At 48.0% G+C, this 24,345-nt stretch overlaps 1 protein-coding gene across 1 annotated transcript in view; it reads left to right on the top strand.

Annotated features, from left to right (window-relative positions):
- Positions 1-24,345, top strand: part of Dip2b (disco interacting protein 2 homolog B) — a 206,093-nt gene that overhangs the window by 76,860 nt on the left and 104,888 nt on the right. Inside the window, exon 2 of the mRNA XM_059246852.1 lies at positions 11,308-11,379. Coding sequence (XP_059102835.1) covers positions 11,308-11,379 — 72 coding nt within the window. The remainder of the gene's footprint in view (positions 1-11,307; positions 11,380-24,345) is intronic.

The following is a 24,345-nucleotide window of genomic DNA, read 5'->3' as shown; positions in this document are numbered from 1 at the left end:
TCTGGGTGATATCATTCACACCACACTTCAGCTGCCACCTCCTACGCTGATGGTTGCTAAAATCTCTATATTCATGCTGGCTCTCATCTGCTGCCCGCTGGATATCCTCTTTTGCCTTTGACTTGCTACATGCTAGCAATGCCAGACAATGATCATGTGATCTTCCTCCCTTCCAATGAGGGAACTGAGGCAGAGTATAGCCTAGGATCAAAAGAACTAGTTTATATCAGAACTGGAATGAAAACCTAAGTCTCCTGATGTGTGGAGCCCCACACTACAAACCCTGCCAAACACTGAAATGGGCTTCCTGTGGCATTGGCAAGCCTTTCCCGCCCTGAGACGGCCCTTATGTCCGCTCTCGCATGTGCTGGCGGTGCGTGCGGTGCTCTCCTCCGGTGGTGTCTTCCCTCTCTCTGCACCTTGGTCTTCAGAGGTGTGAGTTGGCGACGTTCTTCAGCTCTTTACAGAAGCTCCTCCTTTGTGTCTGTACTTCAGAGGACATGCTTGGTTTGGATCAGCTCATTTCATCTAGCCTGTTGATGCAGCATGCCTGATTCATGTATTGCTTAGTGTGGCTTTGTTGGTTGTTACAGATCTTTAAAAACTGTCAGTGGATGGGGAGTAAAAGCAGAGCACTCGCCTACACTGCATGGATCACTGCTGGAAATGGTTTTCCCACTTTCTGAGAAAATTAAAGATGGCAGTCTGAGAGATGAGGCAGCCATAGAGAAAATGACCCTTTGTCTTAACATCCACAGTTATGTGCATCGAGTCCTCTGCACCGTGTGTGATGATGGCACCGTGTACATTCACATGTGCACATGCTGACAGATCTCCTCACTTCCCTCTTCTGTGAGAAGCTGGTTTCCTCTCGTAGTCTGCCAGCATCTGAAGCTACTGATTTTGTGACTTTCAGTGGCCAGAGTGCAGCACCTAGCAGACCCCAGGCACCTTCTTTCCTCTTCTAGTGTTATCTTTTCTTTTCTTTTCTTTCTTTCTTTTTTGTTGGTTTGGTTTGGTTTGGTTTTTCAAAGACAGGGTTTCTCTGTGAAACAGTCCTGACTATCCTGGAACTCACTCTGTAGACCAGGCTGGCCTTGAACTCACAGAGATCCGCCTGGCTCTGCCTCCTGAGTGCTGGGATTAAAGGCGTGCGCCACCACCGCCCGGCCTAATATTGTTTTCAAACTTTTTACTATAGTCCTTGGGGGGATGGGTGTGCCAACAGCAGCACTTGGAGGTCAGAGGTCACATTCAGAAGTCCGATCTCTCCTTCTACACTGGATTGCAGGGATGGAACTCACGTTGCAGGCTTGTGCATGAGGTACTATTACCTGCTAAGCCGTCTCACCAGCCCCTCTTCTTTCAAAAAGATGGAGACAGAGAACTGTGGAGCCACAATGCTCAACTGTAGAGCAGGTGCCTAGAAAGATCCAGTCAACCTAGAACTTTCTAAATGAGCCTTTAAATATAAAGGTATATTAGGACTTCTGGGTGGGGTAGGGCTGGGTTGTGTCAACTAAAACTAATTGAGTGTATGCTAAGTGCCAGTGACTTTCCTATCATTCTCTTAAAGTCCCACCAGAAGCACCCGGGGAGGAGCTATTCGGTTTTACTCCCTGTGCAGCCTGCTTGCTCAGTGGCCTTGGTAGCAGGTGAATGGCAAGAGTCTAAGGGGTGTGTGTGTGGAGGGGAGGGCTGCTTCTCCACGGCCTGTGCTTTCTCCTCTGCCTGCCATTCCTCCTGCTCCTTTTCACAGTCGGCCGTTTGTAGAGCACAGTTCTGTGCAGGCAGTTTGTCTAAGTGGACAAAGGAACGTACATACTCGAGATTAATTTAAGCAGCTGCATAATGATGTAATCACATGTAGAGTTCAGCTTCTCAGTGTCTGAAGTGTTCCACTTGGTTGCCTTTCGTTTGTTTGAACTTGTATGATGCCTTTAGTAAAATACCATTTGTAAGAAGTCATATATTTGACCTAGAAAGCTGAGCTGTGGAGCCCAAACAGTCCTATGATTGGAGTTTTAGGAGAGTGCAGTGGGGCTTGCTTCTAATTCTTACACAGAAATGTCTAGTCCCTCTTCTAATGAGGTGAGAGGACATCCACTGAGAATGGAAAGTTGAACATCTTCATTTCTTTCAAAAATTGTTGTGTAAAGTTAACAAGGTTGATTAAAAAAAAGAAATTAGTTACCATAATAAGTTCTAAGGACAGCCATCAATGGTGCACAAAGAAACCCTCTCTCAAAAAACCAACCAACAACCAACCACCCAACCAAACAAACAGAAACCCAAAAAACAATAACAACAAAAAACCGAACTGATTTGAAAATTATTAGGTAAGTGAAGATTCTCATCTTCTAACTTTTGTTAGACAAGATCTCACGATAGCTCAAGCTGGCTTGGAATTCACTACAGATTATAATAGCTTAACAGAACATCACTTCTTTCTTAACTATGAAAACTTTGCCTTTTCAACACAAATTTATTTCACCTACATGTAGAAAGAGACACAAAGAGTGTTAGAAGTAAATCAGTAATTTTAAGGTTTTAAAACAATTGTGAGCCGGGCGGTGGTGGCGCACGCCTTTAATCCCAGCACTCGGGAGGCAGAGGCAGGCGGATCTCTGTGAGTTCGAGGCCAGCCTGGGCTACCAAGTGAGTCCGAGGAAAGGCGCAAAGCTACACAGAGAAACCCTGTCTCGAAAAACCAAAAAAAAAAAAAAAAAAAAAAAAATTGTGTGTATTGTGGGCACAGTCACTTCTGCCCTCCACCTTTATCTGGGTTCCTGGGCTCTAGCTCATACTTCCACAGCAATGCCTGGCCTAGTGAGCCACTGTGCTGCCCCAAACAGTGTATTTAGTTCATTAGAATCCTCATAGACATTCACAGTTCATATCCACCAAGAAACAGCAGGGAAAGGCCCTAGGTTTGAGGGGCAAAGCCAAAGTTGGTTTGTATTCTCGTGAGCCTGTCTCAGGACAGAGGATATTTGAAGATGTTTGGCTGCTGTACGGAATACACTGAGTATCTGTTTTCATTTTGGGGCTGTGAGATGGCTGGGTGGGTAACTGCCACAATACTTGATGACCTAAGTTTGATTCCCGGGACCCACAGGGTAAGAGGGAGAGCTGTCCCCTGTCTTTAGGTGCATGCCATGGTGCGCATACTCCCTTATAAGCTCTCACATGTGCATATGCCACACACAAGCACACACACACTAAATGCATGTACAGTTAACTAAAGAATCTTCATTCGAAGGAAACATAAAACTTAATAAAAATAATTTCTTAGGTATCATGTAGCTTTTCTGCCTTTTTCAGGTCAGCTTCCAGATGGGCCTCATTGGCATTCTCAGTGGTATTTCTCTCTTTTCCTCTGTGTGGATCTGTGAACATTTCTTTGTGTCTGAATTGTTACAACTTATGTTGGACTCCGCAGCCGTCCTAACGTCCTGCTGTCTACTACCTTCCCGACCTAAAATCTCCATGTAACGGGTTGAATAAGTGGGGAAAAGGTATCAGTTTGAAGATAACTTTTTTTTTTCTTATAACTTTTCTTTTTTTAGGTTTGGCAATAAGTGGGCATGAAACTAACACAGGCTGAGTTTTGCCCCAACTGCTGAACTTGAAGTGGCTGCTGCCATCTTGCTACCACCTCTAGCAATTTTTCATTTTTATTTATTTTTAATGACTTGTTTTTTAAGTTTTGTGTGCATTGGTGTCTTGCCTGCATGTCTGTCTGTGTGAGGGTGTCAGCTCAACTTCACAGCAGCATCAGGGTGTCTTCTCCACCTCGCTGAGGCAGAATTTTGAAGGTGACGAGACTGTTGAAGTTACATGGGTCTCAGCCTGCTCCTGGCCGGCTGGGTGTTTTTATGACCCTGGACTTCCTTCCGTAGCCAGCTGCTGCAGACCTTTGGACAGGTGTTCTCTGATAAGCATACGTGTGGTGGAAAATGCGTTATCTTAGTGGCAGGGAAAAGCCCATCTCTGTATTTGCTTAGGTCTCAAAAAACTCCACGCTGGAGAGACGGCTCAGTGAGTAAAGGTGCTCGCCCCAAGCCTGATGGCCTGAGCTTCGTCCCTGGAACCCAGCATGAGGGTGGGGAGAACGATTCCACAAAGCTGATTTCTCTCCCTCCCACCACACACACAGGGGAGGGGCAGAGAGAGGATTAAAAAGAGAATAAATCTTTAAAAAAACAAATGATCAAGGCTGGGATTGTAGGGCAGTGGTAGAGTGCTTGCCTAGCATGCGTGAAGCCCTTCACTGGTCTGCAGCACCTGCAGCGGCCTGAGGGACAACTGTGCAGCGGGCAGTGAAAGGCGGTCAGGTCGGAAAAGCCTGCCGCCGCTGTAGGAAAAGCCTGCCGCTGTAGGAAAAGCCTGCCGCCGCTGTAGGAAAAGCGCTGCTGTAGGAAAAGCCTGCCGCCGCTGTAGGAAAAGCCTGCTGTAGGAAAAGCCTGCCGCCGCTGTAGGAAAAGCCTGCCGCCGCTGTAGGAAAAGCCTGCCGCCGCTGTAGGAAAAGCCTGCTGTAGGAAAAGCCTGCCGCCGCTGTAGGAAAAGCCTGCCGCCGCTGTAGGAAAAGCGCTGCTGTAGGAAAAGCCTGCCGCCGCTGTAGGAAAAGCCTGCCGCCGCTGTAGGAAAAGCCTGCTGTAGGAAAAGCCTGCCGCCGCTGTAGGAAAAGCCTGCCGCCGCTGTAGGAAAAGCCTGCTGTAGGAAAAGCCTGCCGCCGCTGTAGGAAAAGCCTGCCGCCGCTGTAGGAAAAGCCCGCTGTAGGAAAAGCCTGCCGCCGCTGTAGGAAAAGCCTGCCGCTGTAGGAAAAGCCTGCCGCTGTAGGAAAAGCCTGCTGCCGCTGTAGGAAAAGCCTGCCGCTGCTGTAGGAAAAGCCTGCTGTAGGAAAAGCCTGCCGCCGCTGTAGGAAAAGCCTGCCGCCGCTGTAGGAAAAGCCTGCTGTAGGAAAAGCCTGCCGCCGCTGTAGGAAAAGCCTGCCGCCGCTGTAGGAAAAGCCCGCTGTAGGAAAAGCCTGCCGCCGCTGTAGGAAAAGCCTGCCGCTGTAGGAAAAGCCTGCTGCCGCTGTAGGAAAAGCCTGCTGCCGCTGTAGGAAAAGCCTGCCGCTGTAGGAAAAGCCTGCCGCTGTAGGAAAAGCCTGCCGCCGCTGTAGGAAAAGCCTGCCGCCGCTGTAGGAAAAGCCCGCTGTAGGAAAAGCCTGCTGCCGCTGTAGGAAAAGCCTGCTGTAGGAAAAGCCTGCCGCCGCTGTAGGAAAAGCCTGCTGCCGCTGTAGGAAAAGCCTGCTGCCGCTGTAGGAAAAGCCTGCCGCCGCTGTAGGAAAAGCCTGCTGCCGCTGTAGGAAAAGCCTGCTGCCGCTGTAGGAAAAGCCTGCTGCCGCTGTAGGAAAAGCCCGCTGTAGGAAAAGCCTGCCGCCGCTGTAGGAAAAGCCCGCTGTAGGAAAAGCCTGCCGCCGCTGTAGGAAAAGCCTGCCGCCGCTGTAGGAAAAGCCTGCCGCCGCTGTAGGAAAAGCCTGCTGCCGCTGTAGGAAAAGCCTGCTGCCGCTGTAGGAAAAGCGCTGCTGTAGGAAAAGCCTGCTGCCGCTGTAGGAAAAGCCTGCCGCCGCTGTAGGAAAAGCGCTGCTGTAGGAAAAGCCTGCTGCCGCTGTAGGAAAAGCCTGCCGCCGCTGTAGGAAAAGCGCTGCTGTAGGAAAAGCCTGCTGCCGCTGTAGGAAAAGCCTGCTGCCGCTGTAGGAAAAGCCTGCTGCCGCTGTAGGAAAAGCCTGCCGCCGCTGTAGGAAAAGCCTGCTGTAGGAAAAGCCTGCCGCCGCTGTAGGAAAAGCCTGCTGTAGGAAAAGCCTGCCGCCGCTGTAGGAAAAGCCTGCCGCTGTAGGAAAAGCCTGCCGCTGTAGGAAAAGCCTGCCGCTGTAGGAAAAGCCTGCTGCCGCTGTAGGAAAAGCCTGCTGCCGCTGTAGGAAAAGCCTGCCGCCGCTGTAGGAAAAGCCTGCTGCCGCTGTAGGAAAAGCCTGCTGCCGCTGTAGGAAAAGCCTGCTGTAGGAAAAGCCTGCTGCCGCTGTAGGAAAAGCCTGCCGCCGCTGTAGGAAAAGCCTGCTGTAGGAAAAGCCTGCCGCCGCTGTAGGAAAAGCCTGCTGTAGGAAAAGCCTGCTGCCGCTGTAGGAAAAGCCTGCCGCCGCTGTAGGAAAAGCCTGCTGTAGGAAAAGCCTGCCGCCGCTGTAGGAAAAGCCCGCTGTAGGAAAAGCCTGCCGCCGCTGTAGGAAAAGCCCGCTGTAGGAAAAGCCTGCCGCCGCTGTAGGAAAAGCCCGCTGTAGGAAAAGCCTGCTGTAGGAAAAGCCTGCTGCCGCTGTAGGAAAAGCCTGCCGCCGCTGTAGGAAAAGCCTGCTGTAGGAAAAGCCTGCCGCCGCTGTAGGAAAAGCCTGCTGTAGGAAAAGCCTGCTGCCGCTGTAGGAAAAGCCTGCCGCCGCTGTAGGAAAAGCCCGCTGTAGGAAAAGCCTGCCGCCGCTGTAGGAAAAGCCTGCCGCCGCTGTAGGAAAAGCCCGCTGTAGGAAAAGCCTGCTGCCGCTGTAGGAAAAGCCCGCTGTAGTGCGGCAGCAGCGCAGTCTGAGCTCCTCGTGGGGGGGGGGGTTGGGGGGGAGGGGGGGTTGGGGGGGAGGGGGGTTGGGGGGGAGGGGGGTTTGGGGGGGAGGGGGGGTTGGGGGGGGTTGGGGGGGTGGGTGAGGGGAGAGTTCTGAGCCTGCTGGGCAGGACACAGACGTGGAAGGACGGGCATGATGGAGTGGCGTGTGTGTCTGCATCTCCCTGGCTTCCTCCACAGCCGAGGCTCCATGGTGTGCGTCTGTCCCTTCCTCCCCAGGTTGTACAAGTGCTTTTCTGGTCACTTTTATTGTTGTTTTGTTGTTTTAGACAAAGTCTCACTCTGTAGACTAGGCTGGCCTCGAACTCACAGAGGCCTGCCCGCCTCTGCCTCCTGAGTGCTGGGATTACAGGCGTGGCTGCCATGCCCTGCCCTCTGTTCTGGTCACCTTTAAGGTCTGCTGTCAGGTCCCAATAAACTTCTTTGGGTTCCTTTCCTGAGGCCTTTCAGCTCCTGCTGAAGTAAAGACTTCTTTCTCTTCCCTTCCAGCTCTCCACCCAACTGCACATGTCTCTGATTTATTGTCCTCACTGCTTCTGTTTCACCAATTCCTCCAGTCTCTAGTTCAGCAAGTGCGCATTGTACCAGGCTGCGGGCGGGCGGGCGGGCCACCGCGTTGAACAAGACAATCCCTGCCTTCAAGTGCAGTCTAGTAGGGAGCCAGAGATGTAAACAGATCATTAAAACACCAGTGGTGTGCTAAGTGCTCCCACACAAGTGTGCACAGGGTTGCAGGAGATGAGCCCGAGGAGGAACAGGAACCGTGGTAGAAGACAAGCCTCGGAGGAGCCGGTTGTAAAGAACTTTACAGTCAAACGAGATTTTTAGGAGCCAACATCACAGTCTTCACATGACTATGGCCACTCTGTTTCTTCTTCCGGGTCTCCTTAATGTCTTTGCTCAATTCTAAACCTAACTGAGCTAATTGGCATGGCAGCATTAGACTCTCTCTCTCTCTCTCTCTTTTTTTTTTTTTTTTTGTTTTTGTTTTTCGAGACAGGGTTTCTCTGTGTAGCTTTGCGCCTTTCCTGGAACTCACTCTGTAGACCAGGCTGGCCTCGAACTCACAGAGATCCGCCTGGCTCTGCCTCCCGAGTGCTGGGATTAAAGGCGTGCGCCACCACCGCCCGGCAGCATTAGACTCTCTTGATTGACCCTTTCAAAACCTGAGACACTCGGTGTTGATGGAAGTCCCAGCTGCCAAATCCAAGTTTGTCCAAGATTATTTACAGACAATGAGTGATGGAGACTGTGAGTATGGAAGAAAGCCATTTAGAGGCCTTTCACTAGCAGGAATGGCTGTTGGCAGTGCCCCACCCCCTACACCAGAGAGTGAGAGACAGAGGAGGTTGTGAGTGGGAAGGAACTGAGTGGTCTCTTTCTTTACAGTGAAAACAGTTTCCTGTTTGCAATGAAGGTTTCCTGTGTAGCAGGATCCTCTTCCTCTGTTCACTGTGTGAATTCTTTGAGCTTACCTGAATTCTTGAATTGGCCAATGGGAAGAGTCTTGGTTTTTGGTTTTGACTTTTACTATTTTATTAGAGAAGTGGATGAATCTCATGATTTAGTTTGCACAGTTCAGTGTGAACTTCAAATTAAAATTTAAAATTTCTTGAAATAATGGGTTTGTTGTAGAAGATTAGGACATGAAACTGCTGTGTTAGTTTGAAGCAGAGCGCTGGCAGTGTGCATGAGGCCCTGGGGTCCAGTCCCAGCTCTGCAGAGATGAACACAGAAGAGAGACAGTCACAGTTTTAGTGCACACATGTGTGCTTAAAGACATTGTTGTTCCAACAGTTGACTACACCGTGCAAAGTGTAATACAGCTTGTTCTTTTCCCACTAGATAATTTGGCTGTTTTATGCTAGCAAATATACATATATGGTTGTTCCTGTTTATGTCATTGAAAAAATGGTGTGTGTGTGTGTGTGTGTGTGTGTGTGTGTGTGTGTGTGTTCACAAGCACAGGTCAGAGGGCAGCATGTGGGTGTTTGTCCTCCTCCTGTGAGCACCAGGGATTGAATTGGGGTCATCAGTTTGACAGCAGGTGCTTTATCCCCTGAGCTATCTCACTAGTCCTCACTCCATCTTCAAAATATAAATAAATCAAGATTTTTAAAATGCTGTGTCTGTGTGTCTGTGTGGGTATGCACACATGTGTGCACATACCCAAGGGGCATAGGATTCCCCTGGAGCTGGAGTTACATGCATATGGATTTTGAGAACTCTACAGTTATCTACAAGAGTAGAAAACTTAATGATTGAGCTGTCTCTCCAGCCTGCCTCATTCTTTATTAGTGGAAAAAAGATTTGTTTGTTTTTGAGATGGGAACTTGATATATAGCCCTTGCCAGCTTAGAACTCAGCAAGTAGACCAGGCTGGCTTTGAACTTGCAATAATCCTCTACCTCTGCCTCCCAGTGCTTAGATGATAGGTGTGCACTGCTGTATCTGGCTTATGGGGGAAATGAGATGGTGTAAATCAAAATCAAACCTGGTCTGCTCTGTAAGGGGAACTCACTTGGTCCCTGGTCTTCTAGATTTACACGTCTCTGTGCAGACATACCAAGGTCTGTGGTTTGTCTGTGTGGTCACAGGTCACATGTTCCCGCTGATCTGCTGTTGCTGTTTGCATGGTACAAATTTTAGACATTGTTCTTTCCCACAGTATTTAGAATGCCTCTGTCTTACTACCTGGATCGGGGCCTTTTAGCCTCAGCATTGTTGCTCTTTGGGCTAGAGAGGCCTGTGTTGTGTGGCTGTCCTGTCCATGCAGAGTATACCAGTTGTCTAGAGAGGCCTGTGTTGTGTGGCTGTCCTGTCCATGCAGAGTATACCGGTTGTCTAGAGAGGCCTGTGTTGTGTGGCTGTCCTGTCCATGCAGAGTATACCAGTCGTTTGTTCCCACGTGTTCACAGCTTCTCATTCTCCACCCGAGACAAAAACGCCCCACCTCCACCTCAGGGCCTCGCTGCTGCTGACTGAAAGTCACTGATAAGCAGCTGGCTTGTTTGCAGGTTTCTTACCACAAGAATGGGGCATTCTTTCACTGTTTTTTGTTTGTACACATATAAATACAATATTGGACACATTCATAGAAGTGAAGTTGTTAAATCAGAGTTTTTATAGAAGTTGTCAGATAACTTAGAAAATGTAACTTATTTTTATCAGTATCCTGATGATTCCAAATCCATGGTTTTGAGTTCTAGGTCTATATGCCCCTGTTGATGGGCATCTCCGTGTGTCCCACAGACACGCACTAAGTTAGCTCCTGTGTCTTTGTCCTGTCAGAAATGTAGCTACTATTTCACTATCAGCAGGTATTCATCTGGTTGCTAAGGAATCTAACCCAGTCTTCCTCCCCTCTCGTGGCTCATCCTCACATTCTCTTTAACCCATTTGCTTCTTTTCAAACCTTTATCCCTGTAGTGGGCTGGGGCAGCTAGCCTTGCTGTCGGTCTTCAGTAAGCTTCCTTCCCTCCCCATTTGTCCAGTCTGGTACACTGAAGCTAACCAGCAGCAGCAGATGTGCATCACCCTGGATTTCAGCTTTCTGTCATCAAACTTTCCCTCATCCGTTGGCGTATAAACAGCAAATGTTAAAAACATGAATGCTTAGAGCCACGTGTGGTGGTGCCCATCTAGAATGTGAGCACTCAGGAGGCTGAGGCAGGAAGATTGTGAATTTAAAGCTAGCCCATGTCATATAGCAAGCGTCTGTCTCAGAGTTGAAAACAACCCAGGGCTGGAGAGAATGCTCTGTGGTTAGGAGCTCTGGCTATGCAACATGGGAACTGGGGTCCTATCCTGATGTTCATTCCTGTAAATGCCCAGAGCCTTCGGGATCCAACAGCTTCCTGGCTTCTGTGTGCACACACGAATAAAATATAAGTCTTTAGAAAAATACTGGCAAGTTGTATGCTCAAATTACCTTTTATGCTACTTAAAGACTTCTTTCTGTTTTTATGCATTGAGTTATATGTAAAACTTCATTTTAAAGAAATCTTTCTCTGATTAAAAAATTCTTTTTTTTTTTTTAGAAAACTCTCTTGTGCTGTGTGTTTTTCACTACCTGTATTTCTTGCCACAGCTTTTAAGCATTTATCTTCCCTGGAATGCCTTTTGGGCCTGTGTGTTTCCTCTCCCACTCAGCCTGCTCACTGCCCATCCACCTGTTCTTTGGAGTGCAAGCAGTATTTGTATTTATCAGCTCATTCTATTGTATCTGTATGTATGTGTACTTCATTTGTATGTTTTATTTAACCTTGTAGAAAAGAACAACCATGTATATAAATAACAAATTAGTGAACCAAGGAGAGGGTGTGTGGGAATTCCAGCCGCAAGTTCCGACCCAAGTGTTAGCAGAAGGGCCTTGTAAATCCCCTTTCGCATGTCAGGTGCCTGTGTGCCATTCCATTTGGAGTGAAGGTGCTGAGGGATGCCAGGAGTCTCTGTCACTGTACGTAGCAAGGTGCTGTGCAAGGCTGATGAGGGACAAGCCTGTGGGAAGTCACACTTTACAAAAGCTTGTCAAAGAATCAGAGGTTTTAAACTCCATTCTATATGTGGAACTTCTGCAGCACTCTATAATTAATTTTCTTTTTACAGAGAACAACCACAAAATAAGGAGAATGCATAACCTATTTCTGTTTCTTGCTGTTTTAGGGGACATCACCCAGAAAGGATATGAAAAGAAGAGGGCCAGACTCCTGTCTCCGTACAGCCCACAGACCCAAGGTACGGGGTGAGAAGTGCTTTCAGTATTCTTACGCCAAAGACATACTGTCGTAGGAGATGGCTGTCATCTGTTTGTCCTACCTCTGCCTTCTCGTGAGGGAAGAGAAACAGGCAGGAACAGAGGAAAGCTGCTCAGCTGGGCACTTTAAAGACACCTGAGGTCACTACATAATTTGCCTAGTGTAGTGCAAATTCTAATTGGTCTTAATAATGAAAACCCAGAGTCAGATATCAGGGTGAAGGCTGAAAGATCAGAGAAGCAGAGCAGCAGCCACTAGAGACTTCTTCCCTCTAGAAAGGGCCAAGCTCCTGTCTCTACCCCGCCTTATCACTTCCTCTCTCCGCCCAGCCATATCACTTCCTGTTTCCTCCTCCCAAGTGCTGGGATTAAAGGTGTGTGCCACCACTGCCTGGCCTCTAGTGGCTACTAGCTCTGAACTCTGATCTCCAGGCAAGCTTTGTTTTGTTAGAGCACAAACAAAATATCACCACAGCTTAGAGTTTGGATGGTGGTATGTGAGTGATTGAGACGATTCAATGACAGGAAATTCCAGGCTGTGGAAAACTGCATTTTATATATGCACACATACGTATGTATGTATGTATGTATGTATGTATGTGTGTGTGTGTGTGTGTGTGTGTGTGTGTGTGTGTGTGTATGCAGTTTGAGCAGATGCAGATTTTGTTAGTGATAGAGGGGAACAAGGAAAGCAAGGCAGGGAGAGAAGACAGATGCCTATTACAGGGCCTATTACAGGGTGTGCCAATGCTGGGGGACAGAAGGTGTGGAGGCACGACCCCAAACACCTGAGGTCAGTCTTCCTAGTTTCTACTTCTGTAAGAAACTGCCAGGTTCCTCACCATCAGAAAGTTCAGAGCCCCTTTGAGCTTCTCTCCGGCTGCTTGTCCTTGCCTCCGAGGTGTCAGGTGTCTGTCTGTATATTGTGGTCAGAGAGCAGCTGGTGGGAGCTGGTGCCCTCCTTCCTGAGGGTTGAACTCGGCTGTCAGTGTGGATGGCGAGCGCTTTCACTTGGCGGCCATCCTGCCATCCCAGCATCAGGGTTATATTTGATTTTTCCAAAGGAGTTTACTTATTCAGTCATTATGTGTGCATGAATGTTTTGTGTGCTTGAGTGTGTCAGCAGAGGGCTTCAGATGCCCTGAGTTACAAACTCTTGCGAGCCACCATGTGGGGGCTGGAAATCACATCCAGGTCCTCTGTAAGAGTGCAAGATCTACATGTTCCCTTAACCTCAGATCCAACCTTCCAGCCCCAAGAGGTGGTTGGGTTTTTTTTTTTTTTTTTAAGACAAGGACTCACTATGTGGCCTTGGCTGGCCTGGGTACCACTGTACCTCTTCTTCTTCTTCTTCTTCTTCTTCTTCTTCTTCTTCTTCTTCTTCTTCTTCTTCTTCTTCTTCTTCTTCTTCTTCTCCTTCTCCTCCTTCTCCTCCTCCTTCTCCTCCTCCTCCTCCTCCTCCTCCTCCTTCTTTAAAGAAATTTTGTTCGTTTTACATACCAACCACCCATTTCCCTCAGCATTTCTTTTGATAGCTAGGTGTTGCCTTAATCATAATTACTAAAAACATTTTTTATTTTTAATTTTCCTTTATAATCAAAATCTGTAAGTCTGTTCTTTATAAAACCAATTGCTCAGTTATAAATACCATGAAGTTTTGTGTCTCTCATGTTGTCAGACTAAATGTTGCACAGGATTTGTGAATATTTGTTGAATGAATAATAAAATAAATAAACATTTTCTTCATTGTCCCACAGCGTCTGCAGGGAGCTGGTTCTAGGATCCCTTGTAGTTACCAAATCTGCATCTGCTCAAGGTTCTCCCAGAAGATGCTGTATTCCTTCTGTTTGTGTCTGACTGTAATCTGTACACATCTTGCCATATGTTTTCAATTATCTCTCGCTTACTTCTGATGCCGACCATGATGTGTGTGCTGGCTAAATCGCTGCTGTACTGTGTTGCTTAGAGTCATGGCAGGAGGGAAGAGTCTGCACATATTTGTGTGGACAGCCTCTTCCCCAAAATATTTACCGTCCAAGTCTAGATGAATCCATGGATGTGGAATGTACAGAAACAGAGGCCCAATGATACCCTTCCTACAAAAGCTAGTCGATTTAAAAATAACTTATGAACAGATGGGTGTAGAAATAAATTGAGAGAGAAGAGGTAGGAATTGATCAATGGCAGCTAATGAAAAGCCAGGGTTTGCTCTGATGTATGATGGAGTAGGAAGGTGGGAATGTTATTGTGATTTGTTACTTAGCTGAGAACCTGTCCTATAACCTGAAAGCCCAGAAACCTAACAATGGAGAGAGGCTGGGGAGTGGCTCAGTGGACAGAGTGCTTGGCATTCAAGCTTCAGGGCAGGAGTTTAGATTCCGTCCAGCGTCCACTGAGTCCAGGGACCGTGATGTGGAGATGAGATCCCCTGAGTCATAGTTTTTGAAATCCAGTCTATGAGTTCACGGTGAGAACCCTGTATTGTCAGCACCTTCTTGCCCTGTGGGCAGACCTATGTGGGGAACCAAATCCTAAGTGGATGACTGCTTAGTGAGTGTTTATTTTCAGTAGACCAAGACAGTGTGCACATCTTCTGGTAGAATTGCCCGTGCGGATGACCCCATGAAGGAACTAGGAGCCATTCCATTACACTTCTGTTAGCTTCCTGCCTCCGTCTGTGCCCACTCACTTTTAGTCCTTCATTTTGCTTAACAGAGTTATCTGTCCAGGTAGAAGTGCTCTGGATCCCAAATGCTCCTCCCCTTTCTGAAACTGGGGACGTGGCACTGTGAGTGGTGCATGCTGAGTCCATACAGGGAGGGTGCAGTGTCTGTGGAAGTTCTAGAGTTTGGGGGAGGTGGCTCAGCAGTTAAGTGGCCGCTCTTTCATAGGACCCAGGTTCGATTCCCAGCACCCACATGACAGCTCACAGTGCTCTGTAACTCCAGTGCCAGGGTATCCAACACCCTCTTCTGGCCTCTGTGGGCGCTGAATGGACATGGTGTACAAACATACAAGCAGGCAAAACCCCTCTACACACACAAAAATTAATTTTAAAGAGAAGAAAAATTGAAAAAGCAGTAACACTGAGAGAAAGTGGGCCTGCTTCTTCCTTCCACCTTGTGGAGCAGTTCTGACTGACGGTGGCACAGTGCTGCCCCTGCAGAGGCTGACAGCTGTGCTGCCCCAGCACCTCTGCAGGCGCCTCCCTCCCAGGCGGTTCTTCGGGAGCCCTTCATCATGCACACTGCCATCCTGTTAAAAAGCAGCCCTCCTGGCCGGGCGGTGGTGGCGCACGCCTTTAATCCCAGCACTAGGGAGGCAGAGACAGGTGGATCTTTGTGAGTTCAAGGCCAGCCTGGTCTACAGAGTGAGATCCAGGAAAGGCGCAAAGCTACACAGAGAAACCCTGTCTCGAAAAACCAAAAAAAAAAAAAAGCAGCCCTCCCTTTGTGCTAGCCACGCCCACCTCCATCCTCCCTCTGCTCTCAGTGGCACTCCTCAGCCCACACCAGCACCCGAACTTCCCACCACCAAACTGATTAGTGTTCGCACTCACTTCTCAGTCTGTCTCTCTCTCTCCTCCCCTCTCCTCCCCTCTCCCCTCCTCTCCCTCTCTCCCCCTTCCCCTTCTTCCCCCTCCCCTCTCCTCCCTTCTTCCCTCTCCCCTCTCTCCCCTCTCTCTTCCTCTCCCCTTTCCCCCCTTCCCTCCCCCTCCCCCTCCCCTCTCCCCCCTCCCCCCTCTCTCCTCTCTCCAGAGTCTCTCTGTGTATAGCTCTGTAGACAGGCTAGCCTGGAACTCAGAGAGCTCCACCTGTGTCTGGAGCTCTGGGACTGAAGGTGTGCCTGCAGTCTTCTAAACTCTTCTTGTTGACAGTCTAGACTCACCTGGAGAGAAGGTCTCAAGGAGGGATTGTCTAGATCAGGCTGGCCTGTGGGCATGTCTGTGGAGGATTGACTACTTAAAAATACTAATTTCTTGTTGCTCCTAATTGATATTCTTGCTAACTCAATCTTGCATTAAATATTGTTTTTTTTCCCCTCCTTTTTGAGACAAGGTCTCTCTCTCTGGGTAGCTCTGGCTGTTTTGGAACTTGATATGTAGACCAAGCTGGCCTAAACTCACAGGATGCCTCTGCCTCCCCAGTGCTGGGATTAAAGTTGTGTACCGTCACAGCTGGCAAACGTTGGATACTTACAATAAGGCCCCACACCTTAACTTCTCCCAGTCCGTAGGTTGTAGGTACATAAATTGCAGGCCCAGTCTGGATTTCTGATTTAATAGGTTTAGGATGGAATCCGAAAGTTTGCATTAGATTTCCAGCTAATGCTTAGGTTGCTGGTCCAGCAACCAGATTTTGAGAACAATGGACTCTTACTGTGGCTTCATCATTGGAATACTGGCAACTCCTACATGCAGATCTACAACCCAGAGCCTTCCAGTAGCCCTGGTCCATAGACCCAGCTGTGTACTCTTCTGTTCCTCCTCCTCCTCTTTTTGAGACTGGAATTCACTATGTAGACCAGGCCAGCCTCGAACTCATAGAGATTCCCCTGCCTCTATCTCTTTATATAATCCATTTAAAGTCACTTCTATTTCAACTTTTTCAAATTAATTAAACTGATGACTTCCGAATATTGCCCTTACAATACCACCAATTCAACGCCCCCCCCCCCCCACTGGTTTTGTTAATTTGACAAATTGTCTGCATCAGGTTGGCCCTGTGGGCAAGTCTGTGGGGATTGTCTTGATTGTGTTCATTGATGAGGGAGGAGCCAGCCCCTGTGGACGACACCATTCCTTGTGTTTGGTCCTGGCTATACAAGGGTAGGAAACTTGAGCTAAATTAGTTAGACACTTTCATGTGTTAATTCTCTCTCTGCTGTTGACTGTGGACATGATTAGCTATCTCACATTCCTTCCTTCATCTCCTTTCCCACAATGATGGACTGTACCCTGGAGCTGTAAGCTTCAATAACCTGTTCTCTGAGCTTGTCAGGGTGTTGTATCACAGGACAGACAGACAACAAATCTAGGTCCCCCTTCCCTCAAGTCCCAACTACAACAGCGTCCAGCAGCTCATCCTTAGAAGCTTCACCTAGGGTTGTCAGGATGGCCCAGGGAGCAGAGGTGCTTACCCTCATGGCTGGCAACCTGAGTTTGAGTCCCTGCACCCAAATCTTGGAAGAAGAAAACTGGTTCTTGCATGTTGTCCTCCGGCCTCCATCTCCACCTTAAGTTACCACGTCATCAGTTTTCGGTTTCTTTGTGAGCCAATTGGTATGCTTAATTTTTCTAGGAAACTACTTGTATTTAAGTTTTCAGATTTATTGCGCTATCACAGCATTCTCTGAAGTCTCTGCTTGTCTGTCTGTCTGTCTGTCTCATTGCCATTGTCACCCCTACCGGTCTTCCCCTGTGTTTGTCTCTTTAAAGAACTCGCTTATTTTCTGGTTTATTGTTTGCAGGTTCCTTTTGTAATTTTTTTGTTTATGTTAAGTTGGTTCATGAACTTGGACAGAATTTCCTGGGTTGTACACCAGGATTGTCTGCCTTATTTCCTATGGTAAGTGGTTCTTAACTTCTCTGTGCTCAGAGAACATGCCTGTACCAAGGGAAGCTGCTAAGACGTGCCTAGAACTCCGTCGCTCTCTAACTCGTGCTGGTGTTCAGTGCTGTGATGGCCCCTTGGCTCACACGCCATACTGTGTGCAGGTCTTCTGGTTTTCACTCTCCTCTGTCCACTGGACTGTCAGTGTTGGCAGAAAGTGTGTTCAGGGACCTGCGTCTCGTAGCACACGTGAGGAAGCACCAGTCACTATGGCAGCATCACTTCGCTGTCATTCCGTCAAGCTTTGATTTTCTGTCTTTAAAAGCTGTTACTATCTTCTAGGGCTCGGAGGGAGCTCCTGTTAGAGCACATCCCTGCCTCAGCAAGGCCTAACGAAGGGGGTTTGAAAGTACATACAAACTTAATTTTTGAGTATCTTAATTTTCCCCATCTAAGAACTTTACAGTACTTTGGTGTTGGTTACCACCGACTCCCATCTTACATTTTAGTATCTGCTGTTACTGTTTCGTGAACTTACTGATCTTTATTCACTGGTCCTTTCAGTACTTACCCTCTCGGATCAGCTCTCTTCTTGGGTACATTGTTGGCATCGGGTGCTCAGTAAGGAAAGTGCTAGTACTTTCTCTCAGTTTCTGTTTATCCTCCTTTGTTCTTGAATCTGTCTTTCTCAGAAGGAATAGGTTGAGAGTTGGACGGACTATGTAATATAAATTCTGTATCCAAAGAAGACATTACCTCTTTGTGAATTTTACCCCACAGAGCTGTAGATTTTGAAAATGACATTTAGCACTATATTTTTAAAGTGGCATTGTAAGGATCTTGGTAGGCGCCTCCTCCTCCTTCCAAATGTGTCCACTTCTCCCAGACTCTTTTTTTGCCTCCCCTTTACTCCTAGAAGATGCTGCTGCTGCTTTTGCTGTTGCTGTTAAATTTATTTTTTCTATGTTTATGTGAGTTTTGCCTGTGTTTATATGTCTGTGCATATAAACTAGAAGTTGGAAGTTACAGATGGTTGTGAGCTGGCTTTTGGGTGCTAGGAATCAAACCCAGCACAAATCAAACCAAATCTGAGAGAGTAACCAGTGCTCTTAACCACTGAGTCGTCTCTCCATGCCAAGAGGCTTCTTATGAAGGTGACTGCTTCAGTACTAGTGGAAAGTAACATTTGCCACTAATACCTTTTAGAATAAGAAGTTAATACTGCAACATCGTATTGTTAGAACTTCCATGCATGTACTCATTACCTGAGTTCAGTTCCCAGCCTCTCATCCACCCTTTCTACACACTTTACCAGCAAGTTACACCCCTAGTCGTGCGTGCGTGCGTGTGTGTGTGTGTGTGTGTGTGTGTGTATGTGTGTGTATGTGTGTGTGTGTGTCTTTTCTCAAATGCTACATGATCTTTAAAATTGGAAAATTCAGCAGTCTAAATATAGCAGATAACAGAAAACTAAAGAACATGTTCAGAAGATAAGTCATGGAAATCAAGTGCTGACAATTTGGGTTAATTTGATTTAATTCAGTAGCATCTTGGGGATAAGTTTGTACATTCACTATATGGCAGGAAGGTGACCTGTCCAAATTATCCTGGAAAATCACTTTTAAACCCCAACATTCAAGCTAACTGATGCTCCTTTAAATAAAACCCAAACTCTCCCTGATATTAAGTGTCATGCTTTCTTTAAAGAGGTGGCTACATCTTGACGAAGATTACAGTCTCATGTAAGGAATAAAACCCGAACTATCATATATTAAATGTCAGGGTGTCTGAAAGAGGCGGACCCATCTTGATGAAGAGTCTTGAACACTTTCACTTTCAACAGCGTAAGAAATGAGGACATGGTCCCTGGTAGCTCTCAGCTCCTACCCGGAGAGAGCCGCATGCTCTGGCCACCAGTGGCTTACTGAGCCATGCTGAAAAGTATCTGAAGTCCAGAACAAAGCTTCCCTCGTGCCTCAGTTAGCACACTTCCAGGAGGGGCCAGCAGCTTAACTCTCCTTCTGACATGGCCCAAAGAACTGATTTTTCAAACTGCATGTGTTCTGACTCCTCTAAATCGTTCTCTCTTGGCCAAGTGTGACTGTCTTTGGAGCAACAAGAAAATGGGAGGTTTGGTGTGGGACACTTCACTCTGCTCATCCTGTCTCTCATCTTTGAGCTCTACACAGATATCTAATAGTTCAGATAACTTTTAAAGAGTTGATTTTAAATACACAGGTGTTGCTGACAGACCAACAGCACATGTTTATTGCGGAATGGCAGTGTTCTAAGAGCTGTTGGGACACCAAGGTGGCAGCGCTGGACAAAGCCAGCCTTTGTGGCCCGCCTTCGTGAGTCTCTGTTGCTTCTGCCTAGAGCCCACTGACTTGCTGTGACATGTACTCTCACTCTCCACAGGAGTTTGCTGAATGACAGAAGTTCTAGACAGTCCATTTCCCTTGTCTGGATTGCATTCTTCTAGACGTAATTTATTGTTACTATTTGTATATGAGTGGATGCATATTCCTCAGCACACATGTGGAGGTCAGAGGTCAGCCTCATGGAGTTGGTTCTCTCCTTCTGCCTTTATGTGGGTTTCAAAGCCCAAACCCAGGTCACCAGGTCTATATAGCAGACAGACACCTTTACCACGGAGCCGTCTCTCCAGGTCTATACAGTACATAGACAGACACCTTTACCACGGAGCCGTCTCTCCAGGTCTGTACAGCAGATAGACAGACACCTTTACCACGGAGCCGTCTCTCCAGGTCTATACAGTACATAGACAGACACCTTTACCACGGAGCCGTCTCTCCAGGTCTGTACAGCAGATAGACAGACACCTTTACCACGGAGCCGTCTCTCCAGGTCTGTACAGCAGATAGACAGACACCTTTACCATGGAGCCGTCTCTCCAGGTCTGTACATCAGATAGACAGACACCTTTACTGTCTCTCCAGCTCCCGAGCTGCATTTTAAGCAAGTTCCCTGTGCTGTCCTTAGCTTTTTGGCCTCTTTGTGTCTGATTGAACTGCTGGCTCTGAAGGTCTCTCAGGAACACTCTTACTGCTTTTGTGCCTCACATTGAGAACATGTACAGATATCAGCAGAGCTGAACAGAAAGCGTTTCTTCAGAAAAAATGGTTGGATCAGAACCAGTGGTTGTTCTATACACTGGAGGGATCTTTTCTAGATCTCCTGGCAGCTTGTCTCCATGCTTAGTGACCTTGTCATTCAGATCTACTGACACTGTCCAGAGTGTGCTCATTCTCACCTGAGTCTGGAGACTTCCGTTTTCAGTTAATTTTTCTGTTCATTGTTGGCACAGGCTCTTGCTGTGTCCCAGGCTTATCTCACACTCACCATCCTCCTTCAGTCCTGAGTGCTGAATGCCCTCCTTCCTTCTTCTTTTCTCTATGATAATGCTAAGGGTGAAACTGAAGTCATGGGACGTGCCACACAAGTGCCCTGTACTGGGATACATACCCATCAAGTTTTATTTTTAAATGAAATTAATTTATCTCTTTTAAATAGTTGGATATTACAGGCTTCCAGCAAGATGCACAGTGCCCCGCCTCTTCTGTAGGGACAAATGTCTTCCAGTCTTTTTTATTGTTTTTGATAACTACTCTGTATTCTAAGTAGTTGTTGTTGTTTTACTTTTCCTCAACTTTAAACAACGTGGAGAATTATTTATTCATTTCCTTCTGTAAAAGATTAGTTTCAGTCTGGTGATACAAACCTGGAATTCCAGATACCCAGGAGGCTGAGGCAGGAGGATTACAAGTTCAAGGTCTATACAGTACATAGTTGGGCAGTTTACCAAGACCCTGTTTCAAAAATAAAGTGTTTAAAAAAAAAACAAAAAACCGTGAGCTAGAGATTCAGCTCAGTGATAGAGCAAAGCCAAGGTCAGTCTTCTGTGCAGGGAAACAGACAAAGATCGGTGTCTGTCCCCTTTCCTCCCTGACCACAGACTTGCCACACCCCTTCCCTTCCCCGTTGACATCTCCCTACACATACCCTAGGCTATGCTTAGTGTTAGGGAGGGGCGTGTGTGTGTGTGTGTGTGTGTGTGTGTGTGTGTGTGTGTTTTGTTAGCAAGGTGTTTGTAAACATGTAGCCAGCACAGCTAAGCGTGTGGTTTACTGTGATTACATGGCCCTTCTTAGACAACTTTTTGCTTTTGTTCAGGTTAATACATCAGTCGTGTTTGTATTTTTTGTAGAGTCAGCTCTTGTCTGCTCTTTCTGTCTCCTGAACTAGGTTGATCCCTTGTCCTGTAGTAGGCATTTTGGAAAGGAGTGGGCATAAATGGGAGTGTTCGTTCTGTCGTGTTATATCTGAATTCTTCATCCCAACATTTTTTCTTTCTTTTAAAAACGTATTTAATTTTGTGTCTCTGTGTGTGTGTGTGTGTGTGTGTGTGTGCGCGCGTGTGTGTGTGTGTGTGTGTGTGTGTGTGTGTGTGTGTGCAGAAAGGTGAGAAAAAGAAATCAGGTCCTCTAGAACTGGAGTCACAGTCAGTGGTGAAACCACTAGACTTGCGTGTTGGGAATCAAACTTAGGTCAGAGGTCAGGTGCAGCGCCGGACTCTTAACCACTAAGTCATCTCCAGCCTCTCACCCCAGCACTTCCGTTAGGATTGTTCTAGCTTTTCACAAAGATACTTGTATTGATTTAAAAGATCTCAGAGCTGGGGATATTTTGGCACATGCCTTTAACCCCAACATGGGAGGTAAAGGCAGGTGGACCAGGAGTTTGAGGTGGTCATCATCCACATAGTGAGTGAGAGGTCCTTACAGCAGAAGACATGGTCTCCTCCCTTGGTTCCTCAGCTTAGCTGTTCACCAGCAAGCTGACAGCCTCCCTCAGGCCTGAGAAGAGCTGGCCTGCTGCCTCCTTGCTTTGGCAGCTCATTGCTGTTTAAAATGGCCCCTGAGACCAAGTCTAGCCTGGTGAAACAGCCTTGTTATTCCTACCTGAGAGCTTGAGGCAGGAGGATGGTGAATTGAAAGCCTCCCTGGGCATTAGCGTAAGTTCAAGATCAGCCTGGGCAGCTTAAGGCAGCTTTGCCTTGAAATAAAAGGGTGTGGGTTAGTAGTGGAGTGCTTGCTTGCTTCATATGTATGGGGCGTAAGTTCAGTTCCCAGCACTGTCAAAGTTAATCAATTAATTAGAAACTGCTCTTGAAGTACTCCTGTGATTCCTTCCCACGGATCCCAGACCTTTTGTGTTCAAGTGTCTCCATAGCTGCTTTGGACGGCTTTGGTGAAGGGCTTCCTCTGCTGTTCTGTGCTGATGTTGTTTCTGACCGCTAGGTATTTGTTTTTCCTTTATTTGATTTCTTCTTCTGTCAACCCCATTTCATTGTGTCTGTGTCCTCATCCCCACCTCCCTCCCTCCCTCCCTCCCTCCTTTTTTTTTTTTTTTTTCTCTCCTTTAAGACAGGGTCTCACTAGATAGCTGTGGCTGGCCTGGAACTCACTATGTGGACCAGACTGAGCTCACCTTTTACACACTCCTCGGCCTGTAGATCAACACACACACACACACACACACACACACACACACACACACCGCATACGTGTGTGTGAATGGGTGCCCACATAAGATCAGAGGACAGCCTTGGGTGTCACCTTCCACCTCCAGACAGGATCTGATCTCCCTTTGCTGTCTTTCGCCACTGCTCCCACCAAGCTAGCTGGCCCACAGCGTCTAAGGACCCCCCCACCCGGCACCCTCCACTGCCCATCTCTCTGTAGGACCGCACTGGGATCACCCACAGGAGCTTCACTCGTTGACACACCCCAGCCCTGCTAAGCAGGAGCTTTAGTCATGACCTTCCATCAATGTTCTGATCTTTAAATCCTACCCACTGTCATCGGTAGATGTGAGGAGACCAGTGAGATCAAATTGTTAGGAGCCTTGGTGTAAGCGACCCAAGCCAGTCACTTCAGGAGCACAGGAGGAGAGCCGCTCCCACCACAAACTCTGACCGTTGAGGGCACGGGAAGGCTGTTACAGGGACAGGGTGCCAAAGATCAAAATGCGCCCTGTGTGAGAGTTCTTAACAGCGTCCTGGAGAAACTCAGAGGGCTAGTCGAATCCAGTTGCTGGACGGGAGCAATGTTTTGGAGTGTGGTTAAGTGGGCCCGTGTGTGCCTCTGAGAGGTGAGAGCTACCTGCTGTGGAGTCATTCTGTCCATCTCATTTTGTTTTAGAAGCTTCTTGCAGGGAAGGCTTCCTGTATAAGGGAGAGACTGCAGATTCAGATCCAGCCCCAGGCCTGTGCTCTTCGTGTGGGTGTGGGTAGGATGGGAGTTGCCATGGCTGGGGCACACGTCATTGTATCTGCCCCATATATCTTATCAGAAGGAAGTCCAGTCCCTTCCTCTTGGGGCTTCTTTTCCCCTGAATTGTCCAGGAGCCCCGGGGACTTGGACAGCAGTGGAAGTGGTCCAGCCTCTGCATCCGAAAGCAAAGAGCCTCACCGGGTGCTACTGAAAGCCAGTCTGATTGTGCGGCCCATGATGCATCCTGAAGGTGGAGCCCATTCCTCTTGACTGACATGCTCCTCTTGAATTCCCAGGCTGGAGTTCCCAGAAGGGTCCCCTTAGTCTCTGGCACAGCCTCTTTCCTGGTGTCCTGTGGCCCAGAACATCTGTGGGTTGGGGTCAGTCCAGACACTAACTCTCTGTAGAAGGACTGCTGATCCCCTTCCTTCCCAGAGTCCACCTGCTTCCCAGGCTTGGAACCCACCATCACAGGCTTTTCCCCAGATGGGAGGCTCTCAGCGAGTCCGCGTGCCTCAGCTCCTCTGCACCTTCATCCATCCTTGAACAGGGTGAGAAAGAGGGCAGTGGCCCTCATAAGGCTTGGCTGACAGTTGGTCGTTGTTCTGAAGGCAGTTCTGTATGGACCTCCTGCTTTGCTAACACATCTGCCAGATGCTGTTTCTGTGGTATACAGTGCTGTGTGTTAAGGAGCCTGTGAGGCCTGCACGTGGAAGGCTGAGACGGGACCCTGAGTTGGAGGGCGATGTAGTGACCAAGGCTAGCTAGCCTCTTCTGTGTATAGCCTCGATCTTGTCTCGTGCAGGGAAGGAGGCAGAGATGAGGGAAGGAGAAGGAAAGAAAAGGAAGTTGAAGAGCCGCTGCTCCCCGTCATTCCCGTTTGAACCACACCGGTGGACTTAGGTGGACTCAGAGCAGCCGGCCTGAGCCCGCCTTCCTTTCCCAGAGCGGTTCGTTTCCTGTGCAGAGCTGTGTTGGCTCCGCCAGTCTTCCTTGTCCCTCCCTGGCTGCTGCAAACATCACACTGGGGAATGAGGTGACTTTCCCTTCTCTGTGCCCAGCCGGGTCCTGCCTCAGTACCCCTTAATTGTCACACGTC

Source organism: Peromyscus eremicus, chromosome 20 (assembly GCF_949786415.1).
Source record: "Peromyscus eremicus chromosome 20, PerEre_H2_v1, whole genome shotgun sequence".
NCBI classification, from domain to species: Eukaryota; Metazoa; Chordata; class Mammalia; order Rodentia; family Cricetidae; genus Peromyscus; species Peromyscus eremicus.
Note: the sequence above shows the minus strand (reverse complement) of the source record. Positions and strands in the feature narration are given on the sequence as shown.